Source organism: Cervus canadensis, chromosome 1 (assembly GCF_019320065.1).
Source record: "Cervus canadensis isolate Bull #8, Minnesota chromosome 1, ASM1932006v1, whole genome shotgun sequence".
Classification (NCBI taxonomy): domain Eukaryota; kingdom Metazoa; phylum Chordata; class Mammalia; order Artiodactyla; family Cervidae; genus Cervus; species Cervus canadensis.
In genome coordinates this window covers 13646012-13659042 of record NC_057386.1, presented here as the reverse complement: position 1 = coordinate 13659042, position 13031 = coordinate 13646012, and the positions used below count along the sequence as shown (strand labels likewise).

General features: G+C 39.0%; 1 protein-coding gene across 14 annotated transcripts in view; it reads right to left on the bottom strand.

Annotated features, from left to right (window-relative positions):
- BPTF (bromodomain PHD finger transcription factor) overlaps nucleotides 1-13031 on the bottom strand; it is a 137733-nt gene that overhangs the window by 55789 nt on the left and 68913 nt on the right. For 11 of the 14 annotated variants that reach the window (XM_043464245.1, XM_043464250.1, XM_043464256.1 and 8 more), the window contains 4 exons: nucleotides 12787-12975; nucleotides 8959-9146; nucleotides 7096-7451; nucleotides 5824-5955 (listed from right to left, as the gene is read on the bottom strand). In XM_043464245.1, the coding sequence (XP_043320180.1) occupies nucleotides 5824-5955; nucleotides 7096-7451; nucleotides 8959-9146; nucleotides 12787-12975 (865 nt within the window). The remainder of the gene's footprint in view (nucleotides 1-5823; nucleotides 5956-7095; nucleotides 7452-8958; nucleotides 9147-12786; nucleotides 12976-13031) is intronic. The other 3 variants (XM_043464252.1, XM_043464254.1, XM_043464258.1) reach the window with 1 other exon arrangement.

The window sequence follows — 13031 nt, the reverse complement described above, 5'->3', positions numbered from 1 at the left end:
TTGGATGATATTTTCCCCAAACACGCCCTCTTTCCTTGTCTGACAGGAAAAGTTATCACAGTAGATTTCCACGGGTGTTTAGGTTTATTTCTGGATTCTCTGTTTGATTCCATTGCTCTACTTTTTCTCCAGGACAAAGTATTTTGACTATTGTAGCTTCAAAACACATTCTAAGTATCTATTCCCTTTTCTGTAATACCTGTTTTTCTTTTCTTACACATTAATTTTTCTAGAGGAAATATTAGTATCATTTTAGTCAAGTCTCCCTCACCCTCCAAAGGGAAAACTATTCACATTGCAAATGAATATTAAATTTGATAGATTAAATTAGCATAATTAGTATACTACATGGAAGCATATGATGTATCTTTCCATTTACTCAAAGTATATCCTTTATATCTTTTCTTTCTGGCGGGGTGGGGGTGGGCGGAGGTGGGGGTGCTGCCGCTATGTGGCATGTGGACCCGAGTTCCCCAACCAGGGACTGAACCCACCATGGAAGTGTGAAGTCTTAACAGCTGGACTGCTGAGGAAGTCCCAAGGTAGCTTTTGTATCTTTAGTAAAGTTTAAATGATTTCTTTACATGCTCCTGAACTAAATTTATTCCTGGTTTGAAGTATCCTGCTATTGCTGGATATTTTCTTCATTATAATCTTTAAAAACACGTCAACTGTAACCAGGTTAAGAAACATACCCTAATCAATAACCACTACATCCAAAGCTAGAATGGCCCACCCCAGGCAGTCATTATGCTGACTTCTGTGCTGTGCTATCATTTCCTTGCTTTTCTTCATAGTTTTACCAGCACCTACATGTGCGTCCTGAAAACCCAGAAGCAAGAATAAAACCAGCTGCATGAGCAAGAGCAATATTGTCACTATTAAAAAAAGCATCCCAGGAAAAAATAAACTTGTCTCCGGGTCACAGTTCACAAGTTAAGAGCTTCTTGTGATGCAATCACTGGGTGGGGCCATCAGCAAGGGCTAGAAGACTCACCACACTCAGGGAACCTGGCAGGACTGGGTGTAAACAGCTGCACTGCCCAGAAAGAATCCCAAGCAGATTGCTCTACACTTGCTGCTTCTGTGCCTTTCAAGGGTTCTATGGTGTGACTGGTGAAAATTCTCAATTCTCCCCCACTGACTTGGGATCTGCCTTTCTTGGTTAGGGTCCCCCTTGTTCACCTGCAATATTGCTTCCACAGCTCTACGGCACTGCATTCTCTGTGGTTTCCCTTGTCCCTGTTGGTTTATGCTTTGAAAAAAATCCCTTTGCCATAGCTATGGCGGTGTTCAGTAGGCAACAAAACTAAATGTGCTTTTTAATTTGTTATTTTAACTTGGAACTCCCACTGTATTTTTTTCATGGTTACTATTTGTATATATAAATCCTATTGTAGAGTATAGGGGCCCCCTTATTTAATTTTCATATTGTTTTATAGTTTTTTAGTCAATAAAGTATATAATTAAACCAACTTAAATAACTATCCCTGCTGCTGCTGCTGCTGCCATCACGTCAGTCGTGTCCGACTCTGTGCGACCCCACAGACGGCAGCCCATCAGGCTCCTGGCCCTGGGAGTCTCCAGGCAAGAACACTGGGGTGGGTTGCCATTTCCTTCTCCAGTGCATGAAAGTGAAAAGTGAAAGTGAAGTCGCTCAGTCGTGTCCCACTCTTAGCGACCCCATGGACTGCAGCCCACCAGGCTCCTCCGTCCACGGGAGTTTCCAGGCAAGAGCACTGGAGTGGGTGCCACTGCCTTCTAACTATCCCCACATTTACCTATTTATGTTTTACTTCTCTTGGCAAACTGCATTAACTAATACTTTTAGGAAAAGTTAACAGTAACATTGGGGATTCTCTTGTTTTGTCCCACCTAAATGTTAATGGGAAAACTTCAAGAGTTCCATTAAAAAACATGATGGTATGGTTTGAAATGTATCATTACAACAAAGCAGGATGGGTGGGGGTAGTCACTCATCTATTTCTATTTAATTAAGTATTTTTTAATACTTAATACAAGAATTAATAATGAACTCATATCTTCTTAATAAATACCCTCCTGACATCTAAAGAGAAAATCAAAGTTTTCTTTGACTTCTTAAGATAGCAAGGTATTAATAATCTCCTAAAAACAGACAAATGTTCCATGCCTAGAGGAAGTCAATTTTGTCATGATTTATTATTCTTTTAATTTACTCCTGAGTATATTTCCTAATGCTTTAAGATTTCCTGCATACACTTCTATTTGCTATTAATTATTAATCAATGGTAAATATTAACAAATGAGACAGGATCTAACTTTTCCATTTATTTGCCTATTTATCAAGTTATAACACTGACAGAACTAATGCACAAGATTTCCTTCTTTCCCATTATATGGAGCAGTTTAAAATAGAATTATCTGTCTCCTAAAATCTGAAAAACTTCCTTATGAAATCATCTGGTCCTGCCCAAATCCTTACTCTGATAGGCACAGTGATATCCTTCAAACTAAACCAGAAATTCTTTTCGTGCCTAAGAGCACGGCCTCTGCCCCACGCCCAACGGCTGAGACCCGAGGAGCTCCTCCCTCCCCAACCCGTCTCCCACCCAAACCACGGCGTTCAACCGGATGCCTTCTCTACAGACGTAGGAAGCCTGAATGCTATGTCAGTGGACTCTGAAGGTTTGAAATCACCAGTATCAGTGACAGAGAATCAGAAATGTTCTGGATATTGGTTTTTTGTCCTTTGACCTCTCCCTTTTTGTTTTCACCTTACCTGATAATCTCATAGAGATTAGTAAACTGTAAAAGTATCTAAGTTATTTTTAATCCTAGGAAGAATTTAAGTCCATTCCATTTGTGTAAGCTTCTATCAGGAGCAGCAATTACATTCAAAATAGGGAGAAAGGAGAGAGGGAAAAAAGTATCTATAAGATTTATAGGCTGGCGGGGGAGGAGTGGGTAAGACTACAGAAAACTTACAGCAACCTTTGACAGATAAAAAATATTTAGCAGGCATACTTACTTTTCTTTAAAAATTTTCATCATAAGGTAAAACAACAGCTATAAAAAGCAACACAAAATATATTTATATTTTTTTAAAAGTATAGCATTATACCTTTGGAATGGGCCCAAAGGGACAGGGAAGGTAGGAGGAGTCTTTAGTTCAGTCAGTGGTGTCTGACTCTTTGTGACCCCATGGACTGCAGCACGCCAGGCTTCCCTGTCCATCACCAATTTCCGGAGCCTACTCAAACTCATCTCCATCGAGAAGGTGATGCCATCCAACCTTCTCATTCTCTGTCATCCCCTTCTCCTCCCGCCTTCAATCTTTCCCAGCATAAGCTCTTTTCCAAGGAGTCAGTTCTTTGCATCAGGTGGCCAAAGTATTGGAGCTCCAGCTTCAGCATCAGTCCATCAATGAATATTCAGGACTGATTTCCTTTAGGATGGACTGGTTGGATTTCCTCGCAGTCCAGGGGACTCTCAAAAGTCTTCTCCAACACCGCAGTTCAAAAGTATCAATTCTTCACACTCAGCTTTCTTTATAGTTCAACTCTCATATCCATATATGACTACTGGAAAAATCATACCTTTGATTAAATGGACATTTGTTGGCAAAGTAATGTCTCTGCTTTTTAATATGCTGTTTAGGTTGGTCATAACTCTTCCTCCAAGGAGCAAGCGTCTTTTCATTTCATGGCTGCACTCACCATCTGCAGTGATTTTGGAGCCCAAGAAAATAAAGTCTGTCACTGTTTCCACTGTTTCCCCATCTATCTGCCATGAAGTGATGGGACCGGATGCCATGATCTTAGTTTTCTGAATGTTGAGTTTTAAGCCAACTTTTTAACTCTCCTCTCTCACTTTCATTAAGAGGCTCTTTAGTTCTTCCTTGCTTTCTGCTATAAGGGTGGTGTCATCTGCATATCTGAGGTTACTGATATTTCTCCTGGCAATCTTGATTCCAGCTTGTGCTTCATCCAGTCTGGCATTTCTCAAGAAGTACTCTGAATGTAAATTAAATAAGCAGGGTGACAACATAGCCTTGACGTACTCCTTTCCTGATCTGGAACCAGTCTGTCGGTCCATGTCCAGTTCTAACTGTTGCTTCTTGACCTGCGTACAGATTTCTCAAGAGGCAGGTCAGGTGGTCTGGTATTCCCATCTCTTGAGGAATTTTCCACAGTTTATCGTGATCCACACAGCCAAAGGCTTTGGCATGGTCAATAAAGCAGAAATAGATGTCTTTTTGGAACTCTCCTGCTTTTTCAATGATCCAACGGATGTTGGCGATTTGATCTCTGGTTCCTCTGCTTTTTCTAAATCCAATTTGAACATCTGGAAGTTAATAGTTCACAAACTATTGAAGCCTGGCTTGGAGAATTTTGAGCATTACTTTGCTAGTGTATGAGAGGAGTGCAACTGTGTGGCAGTCTGAGCATTCTTTGGCATTGCCTTTCTTTGGGATTGAAATGAAAACTGACGTTTTCCAATCCTGTGGCCACTGCTGAGTTTTCCAGATTTGCTGGCATATTGAGTGCAGCACTTTCACAACATCATCTTTTAGGATTTGAAATAGCTCAACTGGAATTCCATCACCTCCACTAGCTTTGTTCGTAGTGATGCTTCCTAAGGACCACGTGACTTCGCATTCCAGGATGTCTGGCTCTAGGTGAGTGATCACAGCTTCATGGTTACCTGGGTCATGATCTTTTTTGTATTGTTCTTCTGTGTATTCTTGCCACCTCTTAATATCTTCTGCTTCTGTTAGGTCCTACCATTTCTGTCCTTTATCATGCCCATCTTTGCATGAAATGTTCCCTTGGTATCCCTAATTTTCTTGAAGAGATCTCTAGTCTTTCCTGTTCTATTGTTTTACTCTATTTCTCTGCACTGATCCCTGAGGAAGGCTTTCTTATCTTTCCTTGCTATTCTTTGGAACTCTGCATTCAAATGGGTGTATCTTTCCTTTTCTCCTTTGCCTTTCACTTCTCTTCTTCTCACAGTGATTTGTAAGGCCTCCTCAGACAACCATTTTGCCCTTTTGCATTTCTTTTTCTTTGGGATGGTCTTGATTAGTGCCTCCTGTACAATGTCATGAACCTCCATCCATAGTTCTTCAGAAGGAGTCTTACTTATCACATTAAATAAGAATTTATGCTTCTCACTGTAAGCTTATATTATTTTTACAATAAGAACTTTTAAAAATTAAAGTTACAAAATAAATCCATTCAAGCTAAAAAATAGAGTCGTGTCACAACAGTTATCCTTTTTGTTAACCAGGCGCTAGTCACGTAACTCTTGGACTACTTAGGAGCTACATTATGTTGGGCCAAATACTCATTTCTAAATATATCAGATCTCCAGCACATTCCAGAATAAATATTCAAAAAACATGAGCATTCTTTCTATTCAATAAAAATGCTTTCACTTGATGTTGCTTTTTTAGTTTCTTTTTTTTTTTTTGGCTGAGCCTTGGAGCGTGCAGGATCTTAATTCCCTGCAAGGGAAGCACAGTCTTAAACCACTGACCTACCAGGGAAGACCCTAAAAATATTTTTTTACTTGAGAAAATATTTTTTATTTGTATATACCTGATCTCTTCTGATCTTCATTACAATCCTATATCATAAATAAGAACTAATGTTCATTCATTCCTCCTTAGAGAGGAGGAAAATGAGGTCAAGGTTGTTCAGTCACTCAGTTGTGTTCGACTCTTTGTGGTCAAGATTAGTTAAGTTTAATATGGCCTTTTAGAGACATTAACTTTCATTACTAATGGACTAATACTCCAAAAGGGAGTCTAACACACTAAGTGGCTCAGGATTCACTTACCTGGTATGTCCTAAAGATTCCCGCCATATTGGCAGCATCACAACTGGCTTAACCGCACACTCCAAAATAGCTAAAGCCAACGCAAATTCTCTGGGTTTGCTACACATCTGAACAGCCTTGATCCAATTTGCCCTGTATTTCAGAAGTGGGGGGAAAAAAGGAAAAAACAAAATTTCACCTTGTTGATCTTAAATTAAAAGCACAAGAGGAGTAATTTATGACTTTACCTTATAAGGCATGTCAAAGTGTTAGTCGCTCAGTCATGTCCAACTCTTTGTGACCCCACGGACTGTAGCCTTCCAGGCTCCTTTGTCCATGGGATTATCCAGGGGAGCCCCTGGTGGCTCAGCCAGTAAAGAATCTGCCTGCAATGCAGGAGACTTGGGTTCAATCCCTGGGTTGGGAAGATCCTCTGGAGAAGGGAGTGACTAACCACTCCAGTATTTTCGCCTGGAAAATCCATGGACAGAGGAGACTGGCAGACCACAGTCCATGGGGCCACACAGAGTCAGACATGACTGAATAACTAAGCATGTATATAAGGCATATGTTTCTAGGCTAATCAAGTACAAAATACACTGCTACTGGAAGTTTCTACCTCACAGAATCACAGATTTTGAACACTGGAGGAAGCTCAGAGGTCAGTTAGTCCTCCAAATCCTTACAGCTTCTATGATGTCCCAACTTTGTTGGGATTCCATTTGGTTCCAGGAATAAAGATTGCTTTCCAGAAATCTTCCAAATGTCAGTGTTGGTTCATTAACTTTATATTTTAAATTAATCAATTAATTAATCAATTTACTGGTCATACCACACAGCATGCAGGATAGATCCCTGATCAGGAACTGAACCCATGTCCTTAGAAGCATGGAGTCTTAATCACTGAACTGCCAGGGAAGTCTTGGTTCAGTAACTATAGAGGTATACTCATATTCGTAACATCCTCAGTGTTTTGCTGACTAAACTGATGTCACTCAATTCATTTATAACGACAGTTTAGGGATTTCCCTAGTGGTCCAGTAGCCAAGACTTTATGCTCACAATCCAAGGGGCCTGAGTTCCATCCCTGGTCAGGGAACCAGATCCTACATGCCACGACTAAAGATCCTGCTTGCCACAGTGAAGACCTGGTGTAGCCAAATTTTTTTTTAATAATTATTTTAAATTTTAATATGTTTTTTTAAAATGACAGTTTAAAGTGTGCAACTGCAATAATCATTTTATAAATATTTACTATAGTCACAGCAATAAACAAACCTTGGTTTCCTTTACCTGTGCGAAGCCCAATTGGGATGAAGAAAGGAGGAAGGGATATTGTTTTCCAACTGGGTGATAGTCAGTCTCAGAGTAGATATGGTAAGAACTTTGGACCCATGGACAGAACCATTCCATTTGAACTCTCCAGCTGGAGTCAGGCAGAATTTATGTGCAAGATGTCTTCTCTTATCGTGGTCTTCTCTGTGCTGATGCTTATTCAAAGCAAATGAATTGGTGGAGTACTGATTGTGGTAGACGCGATACTTCCCCTCTTGACCCAACTTAAAATAATTGTTGATGTTTCCCTTCATGACCACCTCCTTTTTGGTGCTCAACCGTGAAATTTCTCCTTGAGAGTTAACTACCAGTACCTGGCCAAGAAAATAAAAAAAAGACTCCATTTTTTTTGTGTCAAATGCATAAATCTGGTCAATTGTCTTTCAACAGTTTTTAATTTATCATTCAAAGTAAGTTAAAATACATCTTATGACTGCACTTTTGAAGTTAAAAGCTCAGTTATAAGCTAAAGCTAAATTATTTATCATTAAACAACCAAGATGTGCCTGCAAAAAGAAAAAAACTTAAGCTTTATTAAAGTGCCTGTTACATGCTGGACATTAGTAAGTACTTTTATATATCTCAAATATACACCTGAAACCAAATGTGTGATATATAAATCATTCAACAATCATTATCTCAAGCTTACAATATACAGGGGTTAGGGTTAAGCATGAGGGCATTACATGTACTATTCCCCTCCAAAATACATTCCTAAAAATATATTTTATTCTGCTCCTTTTATCATTCCAGCTTTAGATAAGAGCCCATAGATATATTAAAACAGTGTTTCAAATAGTTGGTTCCAACCCTTTAATGGCCTGTGAAATCAATAGTGGGCCTTATCCAGCTTTAAAAAAAAATGAACTATAATACAATAGACTAGAAAAGAAAATACTAGAGCGCTTCCTACACAGTAAGGTAAAATACTCTTTCAGGAAACTTTTAAATATATGTACTGGGTTGCTCAGGGCTTCCCCAGTGGCTCAGCGGTAAAGAACCTACCTGCAATGCAGGAGACACAGGTTCAAAGCCTGAAGGAGGAGGAAATGGCAACCCACTCTAGAATTCTTTCCAGAACAAGCTCATTGACAGAAGGGCCTGGTGGGCTACAGTCCATGGGGTCGTAAAGAGTTGGACACAACTAAGCATGCATGTGCACATTGGGCTATGAAAAATGTCTTACTGAGGGTCAGAGTGAAAAGTAGCCTGAAAACCTCTGCTTTAAAGCCTTTTCGATGATGTTACAAACACTGCATATTCTTGCAAATATCTACCCTGCAAATAATTCTCAAATCTGAAAGACACAACTGTGACCCTTATTCAATCACCATGGCTGGCTGGGGGACAGAAATACTGAGTCTTAGCTTCAATTTTTTTATTCAAAATCAGGATTAAGATGATGTTCTACATACTACTGTCTGCTGTCAACAGGTTAAGTCCCATCCTTTAGTTGCAGGTTCACCTAAAATGACTAGAGTCAGATCTGAGCATTAAACCTTTAATAAAGCCCACAAAGAGCCTACCTGTCCCCACATGTGAAAAAGAAGCCTCTATCTCTTTAGAACTGCATACACTAAAACCAACCGTATATAAGAAAGTATACTATCCATTATCCATGTTCAGCATTTCTAGGCATGGATTGAAACTGGGGTGTACATTTATCATAATATAAACCTAACACTTTTAATCTTCTTACACGCTTACACTCTCGAAGTGAGGAAAATACAGTTCAAAAATACATGTCTGCAAACACCCTGCCTCTATTTTAAAAATTATTTTACATTCCAGAGATGTTTGTTTTAAACAGAAAGAACACACCTCTTTCCCCTCCTTAAACAATTTATTTGCTTCATGGGCTGCGGCGGCCACCTGCTGGCTCTTCAGCTGACTCAGTTTGCTGTCTGGGTTCCGTAACCTGGTGATAATCCGAGTTGAACCAGATGCTCCTCTTCCTCCTCCAGGAGACTCACTGACTTCCCCATTAGACTTTTCTGATTTGAAATCACCTGTTATCAAACGAAAAGCCAAAAGTAATTGCTAATAGTAAGTAGACTATATATAATAAGTAATAATACCTTACTAATCCAAATATTCTATCTGGTAGACAACTAACAGCCAGAAAACAAAAAGAAAAAGTCCTTGAATAGCCAAGCAAATGGATTAATTCTTCAAAGTTTTACTCCAAAGAAAGTATGTCAGAACTTCACTATGAGTCATTATTTTACAGAAAATTCAAACATGCCAGGTTATCCGTTGTAAAGCTCATCTACCAGAAAGGTGGAAGGGCTCCTACAGGTTAACAAGGAACAAACATAACTCGAAATGCAAACTAATAAAATATTGCCTTATATATTCAATGTGGATTTCTGTATTAAAAGGATATAATTAATTTTAGAAATATTTCCACTGAAAGTCTGTTCAAATACCTAACCGTTTAAAGCTTATAAACATAAAGTGCATTTTCTCCTAAGGAATCTAGGTAATTGTCTGTGTTTGCAGACAGTGTACATGTGAAAATCAACTGCATTAGTTTTTTTTAAATATAGTAAAGGCCTCTCATATTTTCATAACATCAATTTTTTAAAGTGATGGATTTAATCGCCAAGGAGCAACTTCTGCTCTTAAATTAATCTCACTTCAGCTGAAAATTTCTGTATATTCTAAAACTATTGCATCACCATCTGATTTCCATCGGCCAGATAGTTAAACAAGACCTCATTTTCCTTTTTCAGTTTTCAAAAACTAAGGGTGGCACTGGCAAATGAAAAACCAAGCAGACAATAATGCCACTGACTAAATCAAGATGCTGTATCTTGCCATCTCAGGCTGGAAAGCAAGTAACAGTCAAGGTGAGGTAGCAAAACAGTTGGTTAGACTTTCCACAATTTTCTCTTGGGTCTCAGACCATGCCTCTACCCATGCTGGAGTTTTGTGCCAACATGTTGAGCTATAGTGGCTACTTCTTGGGACCATCACTGCAGTTCTCCAATGAAGACATTTTAGACTTCACTTAGTCAAGGCCAGACTTCCTAAAAGCAGAAAGGGAACAGCACGGCACTTTTTCAAGTGAAGCCACTCAATTTACAGCCAAGGATCCAACAGGCAAGAGTCCATCTGTTGCCACTTGCTAAATTTAGTGCAAATATGGGCGAGGAGGCAGAAAATTCATCCCTGGGGGAAATACTTGAAGGAACAGAGAAAGGGAACAAGGCTAAGAGTGGAGGTCATCATCTACTACACCCTGCAAAAAGGTGTATTCTCCCTGTTATATCACACTCTCCTTGTTACAAAGGAGGGAATCACAGTGATGCAGCCTGCAGGCAGAGTCCAGAGCTGCTGGACCCTAGTCTCCCTAACTCCTTGTTTAATGATGTCAAGAGGCAGGAACCTACACAGACTTTGCTCACCTGAGGGCTAGGGCAGACAAACTGGGTAAGTAGAGGGGGTTTACCTTCAGGTACCCTGAGCCAAGTTTCTGGGGGTTAGGTATGAGCTGGGGGTCCAAGCAATCTACAAGGGGCATGACTGCCAGGAAAAACTCCAAACCTGTCAAACGGGACGTATAATTATTCAAACCCACAGCAATTTCCAGCAGGCCATCCCTGACAGGTGGACCCAGGCTGGGAAAGCAGGATGGCCTCCAGCAGGGGTATCTTGCCATGTTCTTCTCACATCTTGTCCATATCCATCCTCCCAGAGAATCTCCCAGAAAATGCCAGCCAGGTTTATCAGAGAACACCATTCACCATCAGGATAATGAGTGTTACAGGTAGTTAAACTCATAACCTTGCTCATGGATTGTGAGATCAAGGTAAGCCACATCCAGATGTAATCAAAATGGTACACACAATACACAGAAATCCTAGATACAATGCTACCAGATGTAATTTGGGGAGAGAAGTTTTTGAAAAAATTTTCAGTTGTGGGTGAGATCTTTGCATTACGTTAGGCAGAAGCACTTCTGAATTTGAATACACACGCTTGTACTGAGCTACGGTGGAACTGTGGATACTTATTGTTTCCTGTCTTCATATCTCTCTTTATTTGGAAAACCATTCCTACCCCACTCCAATCATATACTTTTGCTGGAGCCATCAATCATAATACCTTGCCTGCCCTGGCCACAGGGGTGGGAACAATATGTCCAATAGGCCACTCAAATTCCTTCCTCAAGGACTTTTGATTTGGAGCAGAAGTAGGGGCCTTGCCTTTGGGTCACAGACCATGGAAACTTATGAATACAAACCGCTGAGGCCATCTTCCCTGCCACTTGGGAAAAGCCTGTCTGTATTAGGAGAGAACGAGGTTAACACACAAACATATGCAGATCCAAAAAGTTGAGACAGAAAGAGGAAAATGGAAAGAGTTTTGATACCTGGGGGTCCAGTTATGCCTGATGATGGCCTGGACTTCCCTATTACATGAGCTAATTAAATTCCCTTTTCACTTAAGCTAGTTTAAGCTGGTTTAGTCACTTGCAATTGAGAAGGTTCTCATTAAAACAAATTTCCATCTCATACACAAAGTTACATACCAGCAGGATTAAAGACAAAGTTATAAAGTATTAGGTGAAATTACTGTAAAATATATGTATATTCTTGGGATAGAGATGGTCTTCCTTACTTAGTAAGACACAAAATCCAGAGAAATCCTAAAGAAAAAGATAGATTTAAATGCATAAAAAAACGTAAAAACTTTCTGTACAAAACAAGCAATGCCTATTTAAGTATAGAGGTAAAATAAAAAATTAATACCCAAAATACATAAAGCGTTCCTAAAACTCATTAGGGAATATCAAAAGTCAAGAGGAAAAACTGAGCAAAAGACATGAATAAGCAATTCACAGAAAGTTCAGCAAACATATGAAAAGAAATTCAACCACATTAGTAAGCAGGGGTATGCAAATTTTTTCATGAAATACCACTGGCCAAAATGTAAAAGGTGAAAATGTGAAGAAATACATATATATGTAAATTATTAGTATAAATTTCTTTTAATGTACAATTAAGCAATAGCCATCACTATTTTTTAAAACGTACCTACCATATGATCCAGCAATTCCACTTACTGTATCTATACTGCCAGAAATACTTACATAAGTAAACAAAGATATATGTTGAGGATGTTAAAAAGCACCACTAGTTGTAATAAGGAAAAAACTGTTAACAGCCTAAATGTGCATTAATAGAGAAACAGTAAATGAATTATGGTTCATCTAAACTATGGCATATCATGCAGCAGTTAAAAAGAATAAATTCAATTTATTACATGAAAAGTACTCCTCCATGTACTACTGAGTGAAAAAAGCAAGATGCAGACAACACGTGCAGAATGATCCCATTTATATATTAAAAAAAATTTTTTTTGTAAGTATACATACATTAATGTAACTACACGGAGAAAGATACAATACCAATTAATGCTGGTTACCTTTGGGGAGGGGGTGTGAAAGAGATGTAATTTTTCCTATGTGCTTGCTTTTTTTAAAACAAAAACACTGAGTGCAAGTGCTACTTATGCTTTAAAAAAAAAAAAAAGAAAAAGAAAAGAAAATCCAAATCTTCCCACCCCCATCAAACTTGTATTATAAAAAATTAAAAATTAAAAAAAAAAAAGTTCCTTTCGTTGTATGAAGTGTATCCTTACCTATCTCTTCTTGAATAGAGACAGGTGTATGGGATTCTCTTTCTCCATTTTCAGGGTCATCAGCTGCCTTAGCAGATTCACTCTGGGAAGAGTTTAGCTCACTGCTGGTGTTACCGTGCTCCAGATCAGGCTGGATGGAGGCAGTGGTAGCACTAGTCTTATTGCTGTCACATGTCTTGCTAGGTTCTTCTAGAAAAATAGAATATCTGATTTTTAAATTGGAAATCACATCAAAAATAACTAAT